The sequence below is a fragment of the Festucalex cinctus genome, chromosome 13 (genome assembly GCF_051991245.1).
Source record: "Festucalex cinctus isolate MCC-2025b chromosome 13, RoL_Fcin_1.0, whole genome shotgun sequence".
In the NCBI taxonomy this organism is placed as follows: domain Eukaryota; kingdom Metazoa; phylum Chordata; class Actinopteri; order Syngnathiformes; family Syngnathidae; genus Festucalex; species Festucalex cinctus.
In genome coordinates, this window is record NC_135423.1 from 14814717 (window position 1) to 14840476 (window position 25760).

Here is a 25760-nt window from a genome sequence, read left to right on the forward strand (position 1 = left end):
ACAATAAAGTTTTTAGTGTTGTAAGATGATGTCATATTTCAGTTGTTAAAAAAAAAAAAAAAAAAAAAAAAAAAAAAATTAAATAAAATTTGTGTATATTTATTGACATACAATATTCACGATGTGTTGCAGTGCAGTTTTGTGATACAGTTGCAGTTAGACCTCACATATTTTTGAAAAGTGTGGAATGTGTATTTATTGATTTCAAATATCTAATAAATATACTATTCTTTTAAGACGTCTCAATACTAGATTATTAATGTATTATTTAAAGACAATTGTATATATGAAAGCTGAGCTTTTCATATCAGGTTTATCCAAAAGTAGCATATGTATATTATGGAGTGCATATTATAACTTACGTTTATGGTTTTAGACATAAAAATGACAGAACATGTACGGCATACTATCCACACTATGCTCTCTGTCGCTCTCTAGTGGACATTTCAATTGTCGCAAATGTGCAGGTCATTGAAAACGGTCTTAGTTCATTATGAAAATGAGATTACCTTAAAATTTCCTCGGGATAATAGTTCATTTCTTAATTAAGGGAAAGTTGATTTAGTCAGCCCTTTGTGGGTCAATCAACCATATTTGGTAATTCAATGGAAGTTACCAAATAAATGTCAGCAGAACCTTTTTTTCAGTCAATTAAGTAATTTCTGGGCAAAACGTTTGAATTTCCAAGTAATTCAATGAGTTAAGAAGGTTTACAAAGCATTTATTAGGCCTTCAGATGGCACAATATATCCACATTTAGAAATTGTATGACAATTCTACTCTGTTTTTTTTTTTATGACAATACTTAGTGCGTCATCTCACATCACCTGTAATAACGCAACAGATGACAATGACATTTTAATAAATATTCCCAGTGTTTGATGTGTGAATAATCATTTATATTAAAAGTTGCTGTTCTTCATGTCCTCAATCAGAGAACTACCAAAATATTAAGGTGAGTGCAGAATCTTGCATGTTATAGCTGGAACTAAAATGCACTTAAAAATCTCCATAAAACTACAGGGACAGCATTGTCAATTTTTGGTAATTTTTTATCTACAGAATTTCTTATGTTTTTATGACTTGTACAAGAGCAACTGCATTGTACTTTGCACAGTGTAAAACAAGTTCATTTAAGATGATTGATAGTCACAAAATCTTTATGCAACATTTCTGTATTTGACATTGCTGCAGCAAAATGAAATATAAACCAAAACAAAAAAAAGAGAGAGAGATTCACAGTGGATTATTCCAAGATGAGACAAGTGCAAGACCATAAATGCATTTTTAAAAAGTGCTTAATCCATAAACAATAAAAGACTACAATTGCATAAATATACAACTTCGGCATAAATGAAACAATTGAACATAATAGAAAAAGAATATAACAAAACATAGCATTGCATAACAATAATTAATACTTAGAGATGACCTGTGTTTTTTCAGTTTGAGCACATCTTTTACATTCCTGTTTATGTGGCAATAAAATAGATATATATAATCTTGTAAAAAAAAATATCAAGTAAAAAGCAGCATTTAAAAAAAAGTCGGGAACTTTGGTAAACAAAACATATTGCTGAGGCAATCATATGTACAGTATATGCACATTTATTACAGTAAATGTGAGTTGTGGCAGCCTGATCTGTAATGGCAGCCGCACATGACTTCACACCCAGTCACAAGTGCATGTAGGTAACCATAAGCTGCCAGCTTGATACTTCCATATTGCACACACCACTGGTCATCAGTGCACAACTCAAATTTTTTGCTGGACAAAATTTTCAAGCTTTATGATAATCCTGGCGGTACATTCCATCACTCTCATGGCTACTTCCGACGTGAATCTGTCATTAGGGATCTGTGGAAAAGGCAGAAGGTCAGGGTAGCGAGTTCGCAGACTGTCCACGCCATAGCCTTCCAGGATCTGAACATCACTGGCAAGTCCCGACAAGTGAGAGTTGTACTCTTCCACTTTTTGCGCCAGGGCCGTCGGCTTCACGTCTTTATCGGACTTTCCTCGGACCGCATAGTCTGCGGCGATGAGGGCGAGCTTTGTGGCCAGGTAGCATTTAAAGCAGACCCACTCGTTGGCGTTTTTGTGGAGATCATTGCGAGCCGCGGAGTAGTTGGCTCGGGCTTGTCTCAACCACCTGCGAGCCTCCACAGGGTTTCCGACCGTTTTAAAAGTGGGTGGCACGAAGAAGCGGCGGGAGTGTGGCTGTGAACCAGAATAGCTTGTGTAATCTCCCCTGGAGTGTTGCCTATCCGATTTGTGGCTTGTTGCTTCCTGGTTCCATGACGAATAAAATCTTTGGAAGGAGAACTTCTCTGACTGGAAGCGAGCGGAGGATGTTGAGAAAGGTCTCCTTGATGCTCTGTCTGTATTCTGATGGTCAGCCAAAGACTGCTTTTCCATTCTATTGATCTCGTTTTGTAAATGCTTAAAAACCTCTGTCGCAATGTCCAGATTCTCCGCATTTTTGTCCGGGTGCCACTTGAGATACAGTCGCCGCAGTATTTTCTTTCTCTCTGTTTCGGGAAGTTTCCAAGCTTGCTCAACCACTGAGGTGACTTCTTTCAGGATCTCCGGCAGAGCATTAAGCTTGATCTTTTTGGGGGACTGTTTTTGTGTGGGAGGTCTCTGGTTGTCCCTGCTAGCAAAAAGAGGATGGGCCATTTGCTGGCCTGAGGTGCGACTGTCTGGACTTGTGGGAGTTGATGGAGCGCTGCTTTCCCGCACGTTGCCACTTTCATCTTGTCTTGAGAATTTGTACAAGTCGAGGGAACTGACTACTTTGTACTCGCTGTAACCGATGTCAATCTGGAAACACTTGCCCAGGAAAGTTGCATTTTCCTCCTCTTCTCGTTCGACTTCCTGAACAATGATTGCATATGTGTACGTGGGATGATAGGATCCATATATATCTCCTCCTTCAGAGTCAACAAGATAACCCACATATTCTCCAGGGTAGAAAACATTCATTGGGTCCATGAGGAGGGTGTGATGTATCTCAGCAGGAATCGGCGTTCCGGGGAGGGGTAGCTCAAGTTTGGAAGGCTCTGTGGAGTCATACTTGACACCAAGGTTGTCCAGCTTCTCTGTAATTCTGTAGATGTCATTGCAGCCCAACATGGCAATTAGATACGAAGTGTCTGAGATCAAATTGTCTGTAGCAGACTTGAGTGTCATAGCCAGAGCTAAGAGAAAGTTGATGTCTTTGCTGTCTGAATGCTGAATGTAGAGGTGAATGACGGCGGTACCGTACCTCTTGAGGAAGGCAAGGGTTTCACTGCGGCTATGTGGGATGGGGCTACATCCTTTTACTCTTAAGGTTGTCTGGAGTTTCTCAAAGCAAGATACTTTCAGTCCTTCGCAAAGTGCTTTGCAGAGCCGTATGGCTTTTTCCTCATTCACAAGGTAGGCATTGTCATTCTCGTGCTTCATTATTCGGATCAGCCCTGTGATGAATTGCTCAGAGGAGAGCAACAACTGCAGGCGACCTTGAAGTGAACACAGTGCTCCAAACTGGCACATTTTAGGGGAATCTTCATCCAGCTGCTCTTCAAGAATGCTGCTTAGCAGTCTTGGTCTGAGATTTTGAGGCAGCAGCATGATTAACTTTGTATGGAAAGTGTGATCTTTGCCCAGATAGCACTGGCTCAGATCCACAAGCATCTGAACGCCAACGTTACCCTGAATTCTACTCTTGTAGTGCGGAGCATCATCATAGACCAAGCTATTGGATTTGGATAATCTTCCATCATGACTTGGCAGATAAAAGATCAAATCTCGGATACTTTCTAGATCTTTCCGCATTTCCACGGGCTCATTATGAAGAGCCTTGAACAATCCAGACACAGCCCTTTTCACAGTTCTCATTTCGTTTGGGTCAAGCTGCTTGCCTTCAGAACTTCTGTAAATCCGACACAGCACCTCGACATATTGTTTGGTAGACACAACATCCTCTGTGCCAAGAAGTTTAAATAGTTGATGGAAGGTGCCAAGGTCCAGTGGTAATTTGTATAAGTAGGGCTTAAAGTCAGATTCATTGTCCAAATTAATCACAACTTCTTCGGGTTTCAGCAACTTGAAGCCATCCTCCACCATCACAAATGCCACCCCGCGAAGCTGGTAGCGAAAATCCCTTTTATCTCCATTCAAAAACTCATATGTGGACCTCAAAACTTTGTTCCTCGTTTTTACCATTTCATCATCTGGATTGGATATGTTGCAGACATTCTTGCAGTTACTAATGACTTTTTCCAGTGGGGGGTCTAAGTTGACACCTAATATGGCCAGTACTTGATCAAGTTGCTCTTGTCCACTTAGTGTGCTTCCCTCCTGCTCCTTTATGCTTGAAGGGGTCGCTTTTTCAGGCAAAATTGGGCAAGCTGTCCAGAGTAAGTGAATTACATCTGTTTGCTTGAATTTGGGGTTGACTTGAGAGCCACTGAAACGAATAAGAGGAAGAGTTCCACTCATTTCTTGGTATTGTGAATGAAGCTTGACCAACTCTTTGGGGGCTCTCTCGGGACAAAGGAATGGTATCAATGAGAGCTCTTTTAGAAAAGTACCTTGAAACAAGTCGACCCTTTCTTTGAAAATATGATTCAGGAGAACGTCGATGATGTTTTGCACTTTGTCGTTAGTCCAGTTCTCTGTTTGTGATTTGATGCTGACCTCTTTTGCAAACTGAAGAATTTGCTGCTGGGACACTTCATGCTTCAAACCAATTTTCCTCAGGAAGGTTATCCAAGGGGCAAGCGACAATGATCCATTCTTGGGTTTTGACAACTGCTCAACTTTCCTGAAGAAATCATTTGGTATGAACGACTTTGCAGGCAGCATAACTTCAAACACCTTCACTGTTTGGTCGAAGAAAAACTTGGCTGACCTGAGTCTATTTGAGTAGTCATAGATGAATGTCAACCCTTCCAATTTGTCAAACAGATGATCCTTCATCTCACATGATTCTTCCATTGACAACAGTCTTTCCTTTAAATAGACAATGTGTTCCACTTTGGCATTGTAGGAAAGACTTTCAAACTTTGGCAACAGATGATGAAGATAGATTTGGATGTCATCAATTGGCATGCAACCGAGGAAAGTGTACAGCTCTCTCAATTGTGGGCTATCGGCAAGAAATGCAAAAGTGGTTGTGTGGGCCCACTTCTCTATGTCTGCAGTGGGGATGTTTTTTGCAAGCACATAAGTGGACGCGTAATTTGAAATGCTGATGTATCTTCCACTAACGGCTTTAAAACATGGGAGTAGTTTTAGGCTCTGTGCGTCCTGTTGTGTGAGGCTCGCGAGCTTGCAGGTGAAATACAACAGAAGAGCCTCATAGTCCTTATCAGTTAGACTTCCTGCCTTGAATGCAGATGTCTGAATCATGTACTCGAGTGCTTTCAGAACACTTGATGGATTTTCAATGTTTGCTGTATTCTGTGACAGAAAAGGAATGACTGGGTTTTCTTTCACGCAGATTTTGTTTACAGCAAGTTGAATGCACCCTGATTTCATTAGGGTGTGGAATATTTTGTCATTTTGGCCATGTGGAAATATGGCTACGCTCATCAAACTCAGGGGTAAAAGAACATCATACTCGGGAACAATTAGCTTTTCTCTTGCCATGAATTTGATACCAGGTATCAACGCCCAGTCTTTGAGGATGTCAAGTACTCTGTCAAAACTTGGTTTGATGTCCTGTTGATCCTCCTTGACAGCCACATTCTCACTGATGAAGTTCCAGACACCCTTAAGCCAGGATTCACTTCCGAATGTGTCACGCCATTTAACAGGAATCTTTGTTCGATACTCTCTTGGAACAACAGATCCCAATAGGTCACCAAAGCTGCTGATGTCAAATGTTTTTGCTAGTCCCGCATTCAACAATAGGTTGCTGTATTTGAGGTGCATTGTATTCATGAACATCTCCTTTCTGGATGGAATCAGCTCATGGTGTGATGTTAGAAATTTCAGGCGCTTGGAATCAAAGACTTGAAGAATATTGTCCATTGTGAGCAACAGAGGTAGGCCTTCAATTATGGTTTCATCCACCTCAATATCTTTGAAGCAGTAGTCAACTATCAGCTTCAAATTATGAAGATGTTTGAAGTTGGACTGTTGAAGGCGACAAGGAAGCTTTCCAATATGACACGAGGCGTCTGGGGATGAGAAAGTGTGAAGAAAGTTGCGGACCTCTGCCGGTGTGACATAACTCACCGCAATCCCTGCGTCTTCCAAACATAAGTAGAGGTTTGCAGTCTCATCACAAGTGTGAACCAGGTTGAAACCGATATCTAGAAGCAAGGTTTTCAGCCTGTAAACATTTTCAGCCACAGACTTTCTGGAGGTGATATTGTATTCTGTGTTTTTCAGGTTCTGGAGTTCATCTTGTAGCAGATTGTCAAAAAAGGCTCGACCCTTGGTCGTAGTGGATGTGTTCGCCCATGAGATGTAAATGACAGAGTGCATGTCTGAGTTGTCCATTTGTGGTGCTCTGACTACAGGCAGAAGGCGCTTCATGTCCATGTGGATACAGCTGTACATGGCTTTGACCAGGCAGTACCAATCCGGCTGGATGTCAATTCTGTTCACTGGGAAGAAAAACAAAAACTTTTTCAAGATATCTTTTGCAACGTGAAGGGGAGTTCCTTGAAGCACAGTTATAGTTGGATCAGGACCTGGGAAGCATCGTCGTTTGATCTGAACCAGTAGTTCCACACATGCGGGTGCTATCAGCGACATCATCAAATTATTATTCCAGTCACTCCTCACCCCAACCCCATTGTCATCTCTCCACAAGTTTCTTCGGGCAGAGTCCAGCGCAAAATGCCCATTGACATGAAAGGGGAGGCCGGTTTCAAGTGAAAGTGGCAGAAAGCAGAAAGCTCTGTGGGGTTTTTTGTAGTTGTGGCTAACACATGCAGCCACTCCTCCACGTGGAAATAATGTTATATCCTCATTCTTGTGAGCTGATATCACACTTTTTGAGACAAGTTCAATGTTTGGGAAGCCAGAACGATTGCAGATCATCCATGTGGTCAGGTTACCTTCTGTGTCTTCTATGTCCATTGTGTAGGTTATCTGTTGGACTGGAATAGCAATGAGCTGCTTCTTTTTGGTCACACTGTCAATGACGGAGGCATGGAACTGTTTGCGTTTTAAGCGATCGCTATCCGTTATTTTAGCAATTACAGAGTAGAGTACCTTTAGTTCTCCTGTTGCATTGTTAACTTCACAGATGGATATTTTCTCCATATGGTTTAGGAACATCAGAAGCTCTGCACCATCATTTTTTAGCTTTTCCAGGAGGTTCTGCACCATTCTGTCTGACGCTGGAATAGCGCTGATCTCTGAGATCCTCGCCATATCTGTAGAGCGGATGGGGAATCTGAACATTGTGCTGCGTTCTAATTTAAAATGAGCTCCCAAATACAGATTAAGGACATCAGAAAACTGAGATCGGAAATCAGAGTCCAAGTCTCTGAACATTCTTCCAGGACTCACAGATGTCGCCCCTGGTGCATACTGCGCATGTGGATCAAATATACACAGAATGTCATTGTTTGAGATGAATGAGGGACAATCTGTGATGTGATAGACAGAGTTGAATCCTATGCCATACTGGCCAGTTTTTCCAGGATTGACTTCTTTTGTTCCTCTTCCGAGGTTTTGTATTCCTCTGATGTCATCCTCAGTGAAAGGCTGATTGTTGTACACACAAAGTGCAGGACCTTGCATCGGAATCCATTTATCATCAAATATTCTCTCTGTGGGGTGTGTTCTGGGATCAAAAACAAAGTAGATTTCAGTCGCTTTGGCATCATCCGCATTTTGAAGTAGTTCTTTCAGCATCTCTTTCTCAGATGGATAGGCATCCAAGATGCTTTTTATTCTACTTGTAAGCTTTTCCTTTTGTCCAAACTCACTTCCAGGTGCAGTGAAACAAACATTTGACGCATACCTCTCCAAGGCTTTGTGACGTTTCGGGACTGCGCCGAGTTTCACAGCAACCTCTCTGGGAATATCTCCATGGCAGTACTTCACGGAGCAGTCTCGGACTTTGATCCACGGACAGTCATTGTAGCACAGAGATTTCGATGGCTGGAGTGTCAGATTAGAGTCTGGTAAAAGAATGGCACCATAATTGGCTTGGCAGAATTCTTGACTTTTATCACGAATCAAGCTCCATATCCCCTCACTAATAATTCTGCGGCACAGCTGGAAGTTTTCTTCAGTGAGAGTCCTTTGCCCACATTCTTGCTTCATAATTTCAAGTACTGTTGAAAAGACATCAACTGTGAAGCTGGGCTGTACGCCAACATTTTCAAAGAGCTCACGACAGCTGTTCCTGTATTTGTTAGGGAGCTGGTAAAGGTGTGGCGCTGCATCAAAATTCAGGTGGAATGCAACTTTGGAGGGATTCACATAGGTGTTCTCGACCAAAATGGAGTTAAATGTTTTTAGTTCCACCGTTACTTTCTCTTTTGCTTTCTCATTTTGAAGCATCTCCTCATGCAGATACTTGTAACACGCATTTGTTATGTTTTCTTGATAGAGAGTTACACCATCAAATGCCTGAGATAGTTTCTTCAGTTGACTGATCACTAGTTCAACTGAGGGCTTCTTTATTAAACCAAGGCAATCTTTCACAGCCAATGACATTGCACCACAACCTTTGAAAGACGGTGAGTTCTCATTCAACACTGTCTTCATCAGACATACTATGTCCTGATGCTCAGTTGTGAAGATCTCTCTTGCAGAGAACATTGTTGTTGGGGGAAAGCTATTACCATGCCAGGGTAGTGAGAACCCTGCAGGTCTTGTTAGAAATGGGAGGAACTTGATGTCCCGTAGCTTTTCTAGCAGCTCAAGCGATCCCGGGTCTCTCATCTTCAGTTTCTCATCGATGAGGCTGAGCAGCACACTGCTGCGAATGCATGCGGCTGTGTGATCACTTTCATTCAAAGCATCAACTGATTCAGCACGTTCAAGCAAATCTTCCCATGACAGATCATCCTTCACCATGCCCAACTGCAGAAGCTTGACTAAGCATACCGGGTTTAGGTAATCTTTAGTAGTTCCAGCAGGAAATCTTCCATCATCGGTGTTGTAGAGTTTGGCAACTCTCCCTTCTGGGTGAATGAGTCTGGAGGGTAAAACTAATTCATTGTTGGAACCAGAGCAGGGGATACAAGGAGTTGCTTTGAGAATTGATGCAAATTCTTCCATTCTATCATTCAAGACATACAGCATTAAGGGATTACGAAGCTCTTTTTCAATTTCCTCGATGTGAGGTAAAAACACATCTGCAAAGAACTCCTTCTCTGTCACGGTGTTGTCCATCAAGGTTCTTTTACATCCCGCATCATCAAATCCCTCCTTCACCCATTCAGGTAGTTCAACAGCACAAAGGTTTTGTGAGCCACTCTTTTTCAGATATTTCAAAAAAATCTTGAAAGCAGCAGGACCGATGCCTGGTTTACAGAGAAGGGAATCATCAAGAAATCTGACATATTTGATTGACACCCAGGTTGTGCCATCAGAAAAAAATCTTGCCTGCTCTCCATCACCTCCTTTTGCTATTTCTTGGTAGACTCCTTGACTAACAAGTGTGAAGTCATCATGAACTTGACTTGGATCAGGCCATGTTGTGTAATAGCTGTAGTCAAGGAGCTCTCCACTTTCAGCCATCAGACGAAGCATCGTGAGTGCTGCTAAATAGGCCTGGACAATGACATGTCTCATGAAGACAGAATTCCACCTTCCTTTTGTGTCTGTCTTCCAGATCTCTTTGCGGTTGGAAGTCACAGCAAAGCAACCATTAATGTGGACTGGTAGGCCTGTTTTTATTCTAAGAGGCAAGTAGCAGAACACCTCTCCAATTGGAATGGCAGTTGACCTTACAGTCCATTTTCTGTTCTCCTCTTCTATAAGTAGAACAGCCACTCCTCCACAAGGCACAAGTCCAAGCCTTTTTCCACTATCATTGAGTGAAAATTTGAGTGCCTCAGTTCCATCCATGCATGAGCAAATGAGCCAGTTGGTGACCTCAACTGCCTTCTGGGGCATTTCATCTGTTAACCTTCTTGTCTGAATCCCTTTTGCAGCCAATTCAAAGTATTGGTTTGGGTCTTCCTCTGAGCCCCTGAACAAAGGGGAGTGGAGATCAACAATACGTTTGAAGACATTATGAAACTCTTCCACTATTACTCGAATGATGCAGCCAGATTTGGGTATATCAGAGGGTACTTTATTGGTGCTTGCTACCTTCTTCATGACCTTAGCTGCAGATTTGAGGATACTCAAGGGTCCATATGAGGATTTGGATGACCACACACTTTTGTTTATGGTGACAACATCTTGAGCTCCAGCAGGATTTGGTTCTTCATATTTCAGGTATTTTAGGACCATACAACCAACATGCTGAGTGAACAGAATGAAGCGATGGCCACATATACTGAACTCATCAACCAGGGAGTAGATATCTGTGGTGTTGTAGTACAAACTACTAATTTCACTCACTGAAGCTTCCTGCTCAGTTCTGAATGGGAGCCTGAATAACGTTCCATTGTATTTGTATGGTAAATCTTGGGCAAGAGGAAGTTGGCAATTGAAGACGTTAATGAAAGGTTTGAACTGGTTTGGGAATTTCCTTAAGCGTCTCTGCTGTTTGCTCCAGTTGATTTTAATACCTGGATTTGACTTGTCTCTGATGTGCTTACTAATGTGATTGATGTTTGGATCGAACATGATCATGAACTCTCGGCTCATTATAATGGGGATGTCACTGATGTGATAAACCGAGTTGAAGCCCAAGCCAAACTTGCCAACTTTGTCTGCCTCACATCTCTTGACAGATCCACCTAACCGAGTAATGTTCAGAAAGTCTGTATCTGTGAAGACTGAGTTGTTGAAAGACCACAAGGATGGTCCATGGCACACTATCATGCCTGGGTCGAGAAGATTCTCTCGAATGTCCATGTTTTTTCTCATGTCAATAAGAAAACTACACTCTGTTGCACTTGCATCATCTGCATTCTGGAGAAGCTCTTTAAAAATGTCAGCTACGGACGGATATTCTTCCAGGATGTTCTTTATTCGAACTGTGAGAGGTTCCCGTTGACCTGATTGTTCAAAACCAAGATTCTCAGGGTTTATCAGCCTCGTGCTCAAACATGGCACTTTTAGCCACTCCGCAGTTTTCATAGGGATGTCGTCATGGACCAATATGATAGGCTCTGAGCCATCTTCAAGTAGGTCATTCAAATCGTCTACTTTGATGTCACAGTAAGTACATTCATGAATGGGCCTCATTGCTAATTTGCTTGGATCCTTGTAACTCAGAATAGGAACATGGAGGCTGGTCTCAACATGTATTTGATTGTTGTAAAGCCATCTCAGGATGTTGATCAAAAGCAGAACATCGTGCTTGCTTTCCTCTTTCGTCATTTCGCCTTCGCTTCTTTTATGGATGGTGGTTATTACTTTTAGAACATGGTTTGGACAAACCTCTTCAAGTGAACCACAGTACTTGAAAAGCTTGTGAAACTTTCTCATTGTTTTTGGAAGAGAGTACAGGTAAGGCTGTAGGTCTAAATTGGGCAGGGGTTTTAGCACTGTTTGGCTAGGAGGTGAGAATGTCTTCCCAGTCCACACCCAATCAAAAGTCAATGATGTCATTGCTTCTCTGGCACCCTCAAGATGAGCTTGCATAAAGCCATATATCTCAAACAGGATCTGCTGGAACTGATACCAATCCTCTGCAGTGAAGGATTGAGATTTATGCCAGTCATTCACAGCTTTTAGATGCTGCAAAACCTGATCCACCTGTGGCTCTGCAGTTAGCTTCAGTGCTTTCTTCATACCAGCTGATGTGTGTTCAACCAGAGCAACAGAAGATCCCACAAGCACAGCATGAGAGATGTTACACATCTCAGACAGGGAGCTGATGTTAAGAGTATCTCCAACCCAAGCAAGGGATTTGGGGTAGTTAGGGGGCCTTTCTTTGCAGACAGGTACCCAATTGAGCTTTAACAAAGATGCCTGAGTATCTGTTGATTTCACCAGTTTGGTTTGTTTGTTGAGAATCTGCAGAAGTGTTTTTGCCTTTTGTATTATGAGCTCCCACTCAGGATCCTGATGACATTGTAAATCCGCTATCTTTTTTGCCACTTGAAGAACATCTTTCTCACTGAGTTGTACTTCATTTCTTAGTCCCAACTGTCGTAGTGAATGGAGAATATCGGGTGATGAGGTAAATGCAAGAGGGGGAAACCTGGTTTCCTCTTCCTTGTAAAACAAATTCTGCAAAATCTCCAGATCTGGATCAAAAACTTCTGAGGCTGTCAATAACTTTCCACAAGGCAGTTCAATAAATTTAAGGGCAGAAAGCCATCCAATGACAGACGAGTTTTCATTCTTTAGGAAGGCCAAATGTTTAAGTGCCCAAAGCATGATTTTGGTTATCTCGGCTGTTGTGTAGAATCCACTCTGAATATCATGGACAATCATTTTCAAGCACTCGGTTGTCTTCACCTGTGCTACTTTTAGTTTCTTGATGAGTCGAATGGACTCCTCATCACGGGAGCCCACCAGGCACAAAGATACTTTTACATCTGGTGGGTACTTTGCTCTGTGATGCAAAGCTCTGGCCCCTCTTAATGATGTAAAAGCTGAAACACCTTCGGCACAAGTCCCAACTCTCTCGAAGATGGAAAGCTCAAGCAGAGTGTGCTTTTCCTTTTCTGTTACATCAGACAATCCAGATAGGAAGTTTCTGAGGGTAATCCTCTCTTGGACAGAGAAAGATGACACTTGGCTAACTAAACGCTGCATTGATAATCTATCCATAATTCGCAGCAACATTCCAGGAGAACATGAATGGATGTAATTTTTGAGCTGGGGATGCTGCAAACATTGATCCAGCTTTTTCATGACCACAGCACCAAGCTTTTCCATAACTTCAAGAAGGCATTCAGAAAATGGGGTTTCATTCTCATCTACAAGAATGATGGGTGATGGACATTTGAGGCGTAAAAGTTGAACCTTTTCCACGTTTTCCTCCAGTGGCACAAACGGAATCAAAGGCATATCATCAAAGGTACTTAGGTCATCGGCAAAATGTATGTAGAGATGCTTCCAAATCATCCTTAACCAAGAAATTGTTGGATGCTTCAGCTCTTGGTTTCCAGGTTCCCATTGGGTAATGAAGTCTCGATTTGGCCAAGTTGTAGATAGGATCTCCTTGATGAGTCGCGCTGAGCGGTCAGGATTCAACATTTGCAGCTGAGTACAGGGTCTTCCTGTTATAATTACAAAGAAAAAGATACAAGTTCATAAAATTTCTAATAATACAACAATACATAAACTAAAACTGAAACACTGTCACACATTCCAAACTAACAATTTACTGTTTTCATTGAGCAAAATGCAGAAATGTGTTAGTGTTTTCTTAGGATGAAAATTGTGTACAATCATCCATTCATCCATTTTCGGAGCCGCTTTTTCCTCACAAGGGTCGTGGGGGTGCTGGAGCCTATCCCAGCTGGCTTTGGGCAGTAGGGGGGATACACCCTGAACTGGTTTCCAGCCAAATGCAGGGCACACAGAGACGGACAACCATCCACACACACAAGCACATCTAGGGACAATTCGGAGCGCCCAATTAACCTGTGATGCATGTCTTTGGAATGTGGGAGGAGACCGGAGTACCCAGAGAAGACCTACGTGGGCACGGGGAGAACATGCAAACTCCACCCAGGAAGGCCGGAGCCCAGACTCGATCTTGTGTCCTCAGTACTGGGGAGGCGGACGTGCTAACCACTTGTATACAATCATCTACTACAGAATGTAAGCATAGGACTTGGTTTCATTCTCTAATTGAAACCTCAACATTTAGTTAGAGATCCTTTACAGTCATGCATTAGTTTGTGTTAGTAGTAAAAAGGCCAATGTTTGACACACCTGAAATACCTACGTACCTGAGCACCCCCAAAGATACCGCTGAACTGTAGTGACAAATTTTGGAAGTGTGAAATTAATTATACTACTGTATACTATATTTTATTTATAGTAAAAATGTATAAAACAGTGTTTCCTGCCATTGTTTTGTTAAAAAAAAAAAAAAAAAAAAAAAAAAAAAAAAAAAAAAAAAAAATCAGAAATTGAAGCTTTTCATGAATAAAATCAACACCATATCACATTACCTCTGCTTTTGGCAGCTTCCTTTAGTCTGTCCATTACTGAAGGTTTAATACTTTCCAGAATGAACCGACCCTCAAGCCCTGGGTACAGACATCTGATGACAAAGCCAACATTCATATTATTATTTCACAAGATATTCCTTTACAAAAAAAACAAAAACAAAAAAAAAACATTACATGTACTATATCTTAAGAGCTGATGGAGTTGAATTATATACAGTGATAGCTTGACTTATGAATTTAGTTTGTACTTTAATTCAAGCTCATAACAGAATTAAAAAAAGTTACATATGAAAATATATAAATGTTCCCCATTGAAGTGAATTGAAATACCCATAATGTGTTCCACCCCCACACCTATTTTTTTTTAAACCTGTTTTTAGAAACTCATTCAATGCCATTCTGTAGATGGATGTTTATATTTGGCAAATGACATCCAACCATTAACTGTGAAATTTAAGTTTCTACATAACACTAATGACAACGAAACAGCTTCAGTTTGGATTTAGGATCAAAACAGCTGTTAAGTTGAAGGGGGTGGAGCTCATCTTGTCATGTCGATTATGAGACAAAGGAAATCAGACAATTTGATTCATAACTTAAATTTTGATTCACAACAAACAAAAAAATAATAATACAATTGACAGCTGGAAACTGAAAAAAAAAAAAAAAAAAAAAAGTTATTTGGGGCCATCCTATGTCAAGGTACCACTGTACAGTACATTTGTGATATAGTACTACATGGTTACCTGGGGTATTCGGCAGACGCAATGTAAACAGAATCCTTTTCAGTCACAGAGGATGAAAATGAGGCAACTGTTCCATCTTGAAGGGGCAGGAGCTCCAGTCCTATTAGGTCACTGTAGTTGGTGTCACTAAGCACAAACTCCAGTAGCAGCAGCTTCTCCTCTAAGGGCCCTTTGTGTTTGGACTTCCTAACAAGCTGCCGTAGCAAAGGTGGCGTAATCTTTCTCACGTCTGTGGACTCGAGAGTGGAGTAGGCCACCAGGACCGAGTCCACTGCAGTAGGCACCTGCACTACCTGCATCCCTGAGCTTTGGAGGTAGTTAATGACATTCTGTGAAATCTCTTTGTCTATGTCGAGCTCTGAAAACACAGCTTGGTCCAAGCTGACCCAGCTTTCACTGAGAGAATAGAAGACTTGGTGACGTAGGAGGTCATGAAACAGGGGCTGTAGGATGGGTTTCCACCTGGATTTGACCCGGTTTGGGTCTGGCCAGGCTGCATAGGTCCTTCTCTGCGATAATGGAAAGTCTAGTTCCGTTTTGGTCTGTACCCTTTTGATAACCTCAGTGATGAGAATGAAATAAGCCTGAGGGATGACAGTGATTATCAGGAGTTCATTCCATAAGGCAGCTGGATCCCTCCACTGGTCCACATCCCGCCACTTGATACTCCTCCGGTTATCGGTGAGGCCAAAGAATCCGCTAACGTGTACAGGAAGTCCTGTTTCGCTCTCCTCGCCAGGGGGGAGGGGAAGGAAGCAAAATGCTCGTCCTGAGAAACCAGAGGCGGCCCCTTCGTCCTCTCTGTCCATCGTTAGAGGCAGAGCAATGCCAATGGTAGGCATGAACTTTAAGTCATCTGCAAGAGAGTCCAACTCAGCACACATTCCTCTACCACCAACTCCATTACACACAAGCCACTTCATCCGCCGAGACTCTTTCTTGGTTTTATCATGAGTCTCGATGCTGACCTGGTAAGTGACACAGCTGATGGTGGAACTGGGAACATGGTTGCCGTAACTGTCAACTGCCTCGGCCAGAGTTCTCAGCGAGTTTGTTCTTTCAAGTATATCATCGGTGTTTTCTTGAGCTGTAACTTGAAACAACATACGCTCTGTGCCATCAGATTCACGCACATGCAAAGAGAGCTTCTGAACGCACTTCAGGAAGAGCAACACTGTGTCAGCGTCAGCTTTGAATGACTCAAAAAGTTCTAAAACCTTTTCTTTGTTATAAAGGTTGCTGCTGAGCTGGGAGGGTTTCATGCGGAGTGGGAAGCGGAACAGCGTTCCAGGAAAGCAGCCATCCTTGATGGTTTTCTCACAGCTGCCGAATATCCCGAAATATGGGGCAAATTGGTCCGACATTTCGGAGATCTCCTTTACGTCCGTTTTTAAGTTCCAACACTGTCCTGACTCGTTGACTCCAAATAGGGTCTGGTGAGGGTCCAGCATAGCAATCTGGTCTCCGCTGAATATACTGGGGACATCTAAACAAATAGAGGGGAATAAAATGCGGTGATACATATTACAGCTTGTTAATGATCTTGGAAATACACATTCTAAATGTGAATCACATTGTGGGTACTGCACAGGGTTTCTGCTTGTGTCCATTTGCTACTCAGGAGAGTAATCACCATGCAGGAATAAAGTAGCGATAAAGACATTTCTTTTTTTCCAAGCAACAACCTGAAATGTGGTAGACAGAGTTGAATCCAATCCCAAAACGTCCAACTTTCAGTGGATCATCTCTCTTTCTGCTCCTTGCTATCTCCTGAATCCCATTCCAGTCCTCCGCAGTGAACACAGCGTCATTGTAGACATACAGCGCCGTACCTGGAGAAACCCATGAATGGCACCAATCCTTTCAGATAATACACCCCTAATAGCTATACATTTCAAAAACTTCCTAGGGAAAAGTATTACTCTAAAGTTACAGACACATTTGGACATTGAACTCAAAAAGAAGAAAGTGAGAAAAGAATAAGCAATTTATACACCATAAATTAAGAACAGTGGACATATTTCCAAAGTGAGCATAGTGAAGATGGGGAAGCTGATTAAGTCCAGACAATGTAATCCAAACAAATGGCAGGTAGGACAAGGTCCTGGAGCCAATCCTATTATATTATATTGTATTGTATTGGTCATCTAGAATTTAATAGTGAATTTTTTATTTATGTTTTTCTTAATTTACTGAACATATAAACAGATGAACAGCAGAGATAAGGAAAAAAAACAACAACAATCAAAAGAGAAGAAAATCCCAATAAAATAATCATTCAATCAATCATAACTTACATGTTCAAAAGGGAATAGGAAGAAGTTAGAAACTTATCTAGTCCTACCCCTTTTACTAAATATATTTAAACTTATTTCATTATTAATACAATTTTAATTTACTATTACTAAATAATAATAATAATAATAATAATAATAATAATAATAATAATAAATAAAATATATAACCCAAGTTATATATATACACAAGTGCACTTAAACATATTCACATTTACCCAAAACATATATACATAAATTTACTAAACATATACCATAATACCTATCTAGATCATTTACACATACTCACATGTACAATTTTCATATTCTGGTCTGACATAGATAAATTTGTTTAACTTTACTTTTAAACATTTTTTTAAACTCCAGCATTGAGTCACAATTTTTCAGATCAATTGCTTCTGGACTGAACCTCTCAGGTCACAGGAAGGTAAGACCAAAGGATCAGCTAGAGACCAGATGCTCAATGATACTTAACAGCAGAAATACACACAATTGCAACAACATATGTTTCTCTGGTTCGAGTACCATCTCAGTGATTATCAGAGCAGTCTGACGACTAAGAACCGACCTTGATGCTCAGCCATGTCAGGTGACCACAATGACTCCACCCCATACTCCGTCTCATCGTACATGAATTTGACTTCGGTGGCTCCAGCATCCTCAGCATTTTGAATCAGCTCCTTTTAAGTATGAAATAAAGGTGTTATGTTATTTCTAAAATAAACAAATAAATAAATAAAGTGAAAAAGGGGTTTACTTATGGTTTTAATGTAAATGTGTTGTGACACTTACTTTCAGAATCTGTCCACCTTCAGGGTACCTTCTCAGAATATCTTTGAGAAATTCAACCAGTGGCGGTGCAGTCTGCCCAAATCTCCCTGTCAAAGAAAAACTGTCACCATTCACTACAGGAAGTGGAAGGCTTCCCAACCATGTAGGCAGTTTGAGCATTACCTCCACCTTTGAGGCCTCTTCCCTCCAGTGTGAAAGACACCTCGGGGCTTCCTGTAGGCACCAAAGTACCAATCGGCATGCTATCATCCAGCTACAAAGAACAGAAGTTCACACAAATTTATATCAATGACAAGTAAAATTTTAAAAAGCCGGAGATGTGTTTCAACCAGCAGAATATTAAATACTTCATTGTACAAACAGAATCATGGTAAACCCGCAACAAATTACCACTGCGCCATTTACCGTTTTAATGCCAACTCTTCTCATCAAACCACTCATGAAATCCAGAAAAGATCATCTTTATAAGTGCTAATAAACATCTTATTTGAAATTGTGCAGCATGAAAATTGGCACTGATGGCGCTATTATGGGCTTTCCAAGGTGAAAGTGTGAACCAACCGCTGTGCTCAGCAGTTCTTACATACAGTACAGTATTAGGTGAGTGGCCAACTGTGTTGTGCACACAAAAATCTCTCAGTCATCATCCTCATCATGGCCACACCACATTACAGTCATCAATCAGCCTACACGCTTCCCCCAGAAGGATCGCATAATCAATTTGTGTTTAGATTGCACACTGGCAATGTACTGGTTGTAATTCAAGTATGTTCTTATTTCTGCAAGTACAGAAAAAACAGAAATTTAACACTACGTAATAAATTAGAACTTATATTTTTCGTTAAAAAAAATGCTTTACTCAGTGGCACTGTGTCATGCTGAAGCCTGGGTGTACCTAATGATGTGGTTAGTGACTGTACAATCCTTGTGTAAAGCGCAGGTTCATGAACTTGTGGTGTGTAGTATTAGGAAAATGTAGGCGAGGCCTGCAGCTAATTTTTGCGTATGAGATCAGGGGAGCTGTAGAGCAGCGGCCCCCACCTGGTGCGTTCTGTCAACTTAGCCTCCAGACGCGAGGTCAGCTCCGTCATGTTCGCTCACGCACTGAGAGAATCAAAACCTACCACAAATACATGTTCTTGGTGTTTATCTGTAAAATATAAATTTTGTTTTTGTATACTACACACAAATGTTACAGGGTTCACTGGATTATTTCTTTACAGTTAAGAAAAACTGTTAATGGTTTAAGATGAGTAGTTCAGAATTTGTCCTATAGCTATATAAACTGGGATGCTTTCTGCTGCTGGCGTTGATCTCCAATCACAGGAAGAGAGATCAGTTCTCCATTTGTTGTGGGTGTAGTCTTACCAGCACAATGTGACAAAACCACAGAGAGCAGCACTCAAAATGAACTGCTCATGTGATGTTTCCCAAGAAGAACTAACAAAGAATTGCAAACTGCATACTAAATGGGAGAATAAGAGAGCATTGTATCGGTTTGAATTTAAAAAATAAATACATAAATAAAATTGGTCATTACTGGTTAATAGCAAAAATAATATATATATATATATATATATATATATATATATATATATATATATATATATATATATATGTATATATAAATACGGTATACAATCAAATGTAAAATGAACAAGGGTCTTGCAGTGACAAAAATGATCCCTTAAAATTACATAAGGGATCAATCAAGGGATTACTTTTCACCTATGTTACTTTAAAGGGGTTTCAAGTCAAAAATGTTCTTTTCAATAATATGTTCTATGTGGCCCCACTTGTCCTAAACTACATTCTAATTAATATTGCATTCTGGAATAAGCATTAAGCAGATTAATACACCCGTTTTCATCCACTTCAGGGTACTAAAATGCCATCCTGCACTGCACCCGACTGTTGACTGAAATCGACGTCAAAGTGCCTTCGGGCTCGCATTGCCATGTCATGTGACCAAACCCAGAAAACACCGCTCAAGCTTGATGCTTTAGCAGCATGCCGGGTAATCCAAAGAAGTGATGGATGCACCAAATTGCTAATAGTAAGGGGTAGGTGAAGTCCCAGCGTAGTTGAATACTGCAGTCAAGGAGGTCCAGAGAGTTTTGGTCCAATTCTTGTGCGCTTTTATTTTTAAGGCCTGACTTTTCCTGCTACAGGCTGTTTCGAACCGATGATGCCCAAGTGTTGCTGATTTGACCCACCCGATGTTTCGTGTTGTTTTCAGTTATGAATTAAAAGCTTTGGTTGTGGAATACGCTTTACCTTCTAAACCCCATCATACACAACACTGCAGAGTGCAAGCAGCCTGGTGGTTATAGTAGCCTAGATAGTGGATATAGTAGTACAAAGATATAACTTACCACTTTGCCATTGTGAATGAGTCGCTGCTCTCTGACAGGCAGGTTTGTGTCTTCATAGAGGAACTGCTTCACATCACCAAGTGATGTCAAAGGAGAGACCTGGTAGGACTTCAGGCCAAAGTAATCATGACGCACATTCACCCGAGGCAACCTTCAAAAAAAAAATTAAAAAAAAATGACATTGAGGTAAATGTTTAAGTGAGAGATTCAGCAATTGTAAAATATAATTTAATATTGTTTGTGAGGAAACAGTACATGAATATTACAAGCGTACTAAAAGTACAAAGTACTTATACATATGACACATTTGGAATGTTTGTTTTTAATCGAATAAGTTTAAGTAGCATTTGTCAAAGTGACAGTATTTATATATTATGACCAGCTGTGCATCCTTGCATTCGGTTGCCTGATATTTTCTATCCTATGTATAACTTAAAATTGTCTATGCTTTGCTTGGGCTCTATTACATGAGTTTTTTCTTCAAATGAAATCTTATACAAAGTAAGTGCATTGGCAAAAGCAAAAGATCAAATGTGGTCTCTTACAGGAAAGATGTGTCTTGTTCCGAGTAAGTATTGATTAAAAGGTAAGGTTTAGAAGGAACATGAGAATGTGCAGCTGACCAGTTCTGATCTGTTGATGATCTATTGCCATTAAGCACTTCCATCTAGCTGAAGGTTTTATTGAGGGAATTAAATTTGTGTTATCTTCCAAAGGGCATATAAGATGTCACATGAAAGCCAACTCTCTAACTATAATCTGTTAGTGTCATAATCTGTCTATAATCAGTACATAATCTGTTAGTGTTAGTGTAATCATAATGGGGCTTGTGTTTTCTCCTGCATTTTCATGTAACCAGTATTACCACTGTGTTGTGAATGCATTTGGATGTACAGTCGACCTCCACAGGGGATAGAGACCAGGCCACTCTTTGAATAATGAAAAATGTGTATAATTCAAGCCCAGTGAAATGCAGGGGTTTGGGTGGGGGAAATGTACCATAGCCGATATGCAGGGATTGACTGTAAATTGTGTAACATATAACTAACTAAAACTATGATTAATTATACTAGAGAAGGCCATGATCATCAGTTCATTGATCTTCAAGAATTGAGTTAACTGTATGGAATTGATCGTTTCTTAATAATGTCATAAAGTAATAGAGGCAAGTGTGCAATTTATTTTTGAATTGAGTCCCCAAATATTGTCACTGGGCAGTGTTTGGCCCAGTTGTGGAGCGTCTGCGCTATGTACTCGGGGTAGTCGTCCATGCAGCCGACCCGGTACGATTCCTGGACTGAGTGGGTCTTTCCTGCAGGTCATTCCCTCTCTTTCCTGCTTACTATCCAAACTTCTGTTGTCCTTTCATTAAAAAAAAGGCAAAACCCCTGGAAAATGGCTGTTTATTCAGCAGTATTGGATGAAAGCATCTGTTGTGTTCCTTGTGTGGGTGGGGCAGCCAGCAAGCACAGTGACAGCTGAAAGGCCATAATAAAATCGATTAGACCTAATTGGACAAAAACACGAACACTTTATAAAGGAGCGAGACCACCGCTCAACTTCACTTGCAATGACCGCTCAAGTCCACAGAGAGGAAGCAAAACCAGCATTGACACCCCTAAAGAGATTTACTAACGCTCTCAACATGCGGGAAATACTACATTTGCATATTGTTTTTATGTTAACTACTTACCACAAGTGTTGACAGTTGGCCATCTCGCTGCTGTTGCTGTTATGTGTCCCAGCACAGAGACACTTTCATGGGACTATGTTCTGGTCTTGGCGTATGAATACTCCATCCGTGCTGCGACACACCAAGAACCCCGTTACTTCCATGAAAACACCTGTCTCTTACGTTTAAATGTGCATGAAATCGTTATATCATGCTGCAATGATGACTATGAATAGTATACAACATAATCAGATAGAGAGAAGTAATTTGGAATAAGAAAGGAGCGACGAAGTTATCTTTCCCCCTGTGCACCGGTATATGATGTTATGTTGTAAGGAGCGTTATCCGGCTATCTCATTAGCACTCACTTGTGTCTGGCCAATGCGCACCGATAAACGTCTCCTGAAATAGTTGTCAGTTTTGCACCGGTACGTATTCCAGGAAACACTCCTTGTTGTAACAACGATAATAGTGAGTGGCATGGTGTTTTTCTCCCATCACAATAGCGCCTCCTTCCAAGGCAATGTTCTAAGAATAAAAATGAATTAGCCGCTCAGGAGTGGATGTGAAACGAGATGGTTCAAACCCAATGACTTCCGTGTCGTCCGGAAGACACGATTAAAAACAACCAACTAAGCAAAACACACAAAATAACTACAATTTTCCGGAACCTTAAATTGGAAATTGTCCACAGACTCCACACAAATAAAATTAATTCTTCATGCACGACACATAGTCAGTTTAGCGTGAGCGCTTTTTCCTAGTTTGAGTTCTTCCCCCCCAGGTCGGTGACGCCGAGAGGGATGCTGTGCGCATGCGCAATTGTGTAAATAAAGCTTTTCCAAAAATAAATACCATAGTTTGTGGTGCTAATATGCGTCTGCTAGTCTAGATTTGTTTCAACCCACTCTTTGGTATCGAAAACTCGATTATCTTGACAAAATGTGTTGATAATTAATCTTGCACAGAGTGTTACGACTCCGAGAGCACCCACGCTCAACATTCCGGAAGTAGTTTCATTTCATTGTTGAAGTCATTTAAAGACCCAAAATGTGTCTTCTGGATTTAAAATAACAAAGATCATTGGTAATACAATGTTTTCCAGGACTTTTGCCTATTTCATCTGACAAATTATTGCAATTAAATATGACCAGACATCCTGCCCCTCCAAACTGACCAGAAAGTAGTCCCCCCCCTCCCCGCCCTACTGCTGTATTGTGGGATTTGAAGTCATGACATGGCTCAAATGCCAACGCACTCCTTAAAACAAATTTGAAATGATAAAATACTTGTCAAACACGATGCCACAGTGAAATAATTAATACAATCATTTAAATTCTAGTACTGACCATGACATCAGCACTCATTAGCAACGACCCTCATAAAATATCAAATATATCTACTAATATAATGAACCCAATCCAGCCTGCAGTTATAATTACTAAAAAGCAACATTAGTAATTATCACATCACTTACCAGCGAATCATTGTGTTTGCTAAAGCGCCATAATCACATCCTGCGATATAAACCAATTTTCCCATGATCTGTCATCTCAACAAGGTGCGTGCATCTTACATCTGCCGCATTGAAGAGAGAGAGAGAGGTGAAGGGACACTCACATGAGGAAGTCAGCAGCATCTCTGCACTGTCCTCTGCCGCTGTGCATTTCGAAGTAAAATTAATTAAAATGTACACTAGAACGACCATATGGATGACATCCCATCCAACATGAACTCTGATTGGTTCATCAAATCAGACTTCATGACAAATATCCAAGAGCCGGTATGCGTGATTATCACATGGACGCTGCAGTCATTTGTCAGAAGTGCAAGTTTCTTAAAGTGACAGTGACGTGCACAACAGAAGCGAGGAAGTCCCACAATGTCTGTCACAATAGGTGTGATGTACAGAATCATATATGAAGACGTATTGAATGGATTAGGAGCACATGCATGAAGATATGGAACAGACAAACAAATATAAGGTTATTCAATGGGTTTAATCTAACTAAATACAAAAATTTGGGCACTCAAAATCATTACATTTGGCAAAAGAGTAAAATAAACACGAGATTGTAATGGGAATCTAACCAAAAAGGAAAAAGAAAACATCAGGTCAGTGACTGTAATTACTACAATATTCCAGCAGATGGAAACAAAACACCAATGTTTGTATCTCATGTCTGAACGTCGCTCATGACACTTTCCACCAGCAACATTTGATTTGGTACACTTACTAAAACGGAAGAATGTCAAAAGTGGACTAAATGCTGCTCCTACAAACATAATAATGCTTTTATTTATTGTAGGAAAAAAGTGTGTTTATTGTGGTTTGTTTGTAGAAACAAAATCATCTGAAGGATGATGTAATCCAGATCTCAACTACTGTAGAGTAAAATTAGAATTGAAATGTGCAGTATACATTTAGATAAATGAAATGCAGTGTGGAAACATAACTTTTGAAAGACATGGTGTGATTTGAGTAACACAGTAGCACATCTGCTTCACATTTGGGAGGTTCTGTGTTCGAATCTTGCCTCTGACCTCCATGTGTGGCGTTTGCACTGCATGTTGTGTCGGGTTTCTCTGAGTAATTCGGCATCAACCTACATTCCAAAAAAAAGCATGTTACGTTCGTTGACAGGTGTGAATGGCTGATGGGAGCTGTGATCGTCTGGCAACCAGTTCAGGATATTGACCCGTATCTCAGCCAAACCAGGTGGGAAAGGCTCCAGATCACTTGTAACCCAAATAAGGATAAAGGGAATAGAAGATGTTTGGATGGATAATTTGTAATAGACCATGTTATAATTTGGTGCAGATAGGCTATAGGTTAGTAGGCAATGCCTGACGACATTACCACAAATAATGGCATGATTTGCTGGAATGGACATGTCCGGACATGAATGGTAATTGGTTACTTTACTGCAGCAGTGGTGAACTTTTGTCCTCAGTGTCTTTGACTTTTACACAGTAGCCTCTAATCATGACTTTCCTACTTCCACTGTGATGCATATTCTCAAGTTGGCAAAACAACTTTTATCACAACATAAATCCTGAGCACGCAAATAATGAAGGACTGCAACACATTGTTCTTTGTTGTCGGTTTTATGTGATGCCAGGTCCTGCACCAGGATTTTATTGTATAAAGAGCCCTTGAAAGTGACTAGTTCCTATAAGTGGACCATACTGGAAGCACCTGCTGCTTCCCGTGGTGGAGAAGTGCTCCCTGAAGTTAGACATTTTTTAAAGGACATAGAGCCCTTCATTAATTTTCCCTTGAGCTGGCAACATATAGACAAACAAATATTAACGTCCTCATTCAAACTTATGGAGTTCTTGAATGCAATCATGAGGACAACATGAAATCTCTACACAAACTGAGCTTTAAACCCAAAATCCCAGAAGTGAGACTGACGCGTAACTAGCTCGCCGTGCTGCCTTGAAGTACATATTTTAGGTTTACACCCATTTCACAAGAGCACAATTTTTTCTTCAGGGTGTGTGTAACAACTGTAGAGGTAAACATTACAATCTGAATAATGATCTGAAAATCACCTGTGACTGGAAATTGAGCCTGCATGAATCTTGAGAGTCAGCTACTGTAGCAGCTACACTAGTAGCATCTCAATACTTTTGGTCAGTTTTACCATGCATGTTGTGCCTC

At 40.8% G+C, this 25760-nt stretch overlaps 1 protein-coding gene across 4 annotated transcripts; it reads right to left on the reverse strand.

Moving 5' to 3' along the window:
* Positions 1–1031: 1031 nt before the first annotated feature.
* sacs (sacsin molecular chaperone) lies at positions 1032–23887 on the reverse strand. Of its 4 annotated transcripts, none has more exons than XM_077540609.1 (11): positions 23714–23887; positions 22115–22225; positions 20422–20572; positions 18209–18299; positions 18047–18132; positions 17823–17934; positions 16646–16792; positions 14961–16446; positions 14215–14306; positions 13990–14016; positions 1032–13311 (listed from the first exon to the last, which is right to left on the reverse strand). In XM_077540609.1, the coding sequence occupies exons 2-11, from the start codon at positions 22135–22137 to the stop codon at positions 1757–1759; spliced, it is 13770 nt and encodes a 4589-aa protein (XP_077396735.1). In that variant the 5' UTR covers positions 22138–22225; positions 23714–23887; the 3' UTR covers positions 1032–1756. The 4 variants fall into 4 exon arrangements, with proteins under 4 accessions (XP_077396735.1, XP_077396734.1, XP_077396733.1 ...); XM_077540608.1 differs by lacking the exon at positions 23714–23887 and adding an exon at positions 23571–23665; XM_077540607.1 differs by lacking the exon at positions 23714–23887 and adding an exon at positions 22462–22850.
* Positions 23888–25760: the final 1873 nt, after the last annotated feature.

What these genes read in the sequence shown, in the direction of transcription:
- sacs (XM_077540609.1), bottom strand. Translation starts at nt 22,137, where the DNA reads ATGGCCAACTGTCAACACTTGTG. An exon ending in TCATTCACAATGGCAAAGTG is followed by an intron (nt 18,300 to 20,421) that starts GTAAGTTATATC and finishes TGTTCTTTGTAG; the next exon opens with CTGGATGATAGCATGCCGAT. An exon ending in TGACATGGCTGAGCATCAAG is followed by an intron (nt 16,793 to 17,822) that starts GTCGGTTCTTAG and finishes GGGTTTCTCCAG; the next exon opens with GTACGGCGCTGTATGTCTAC.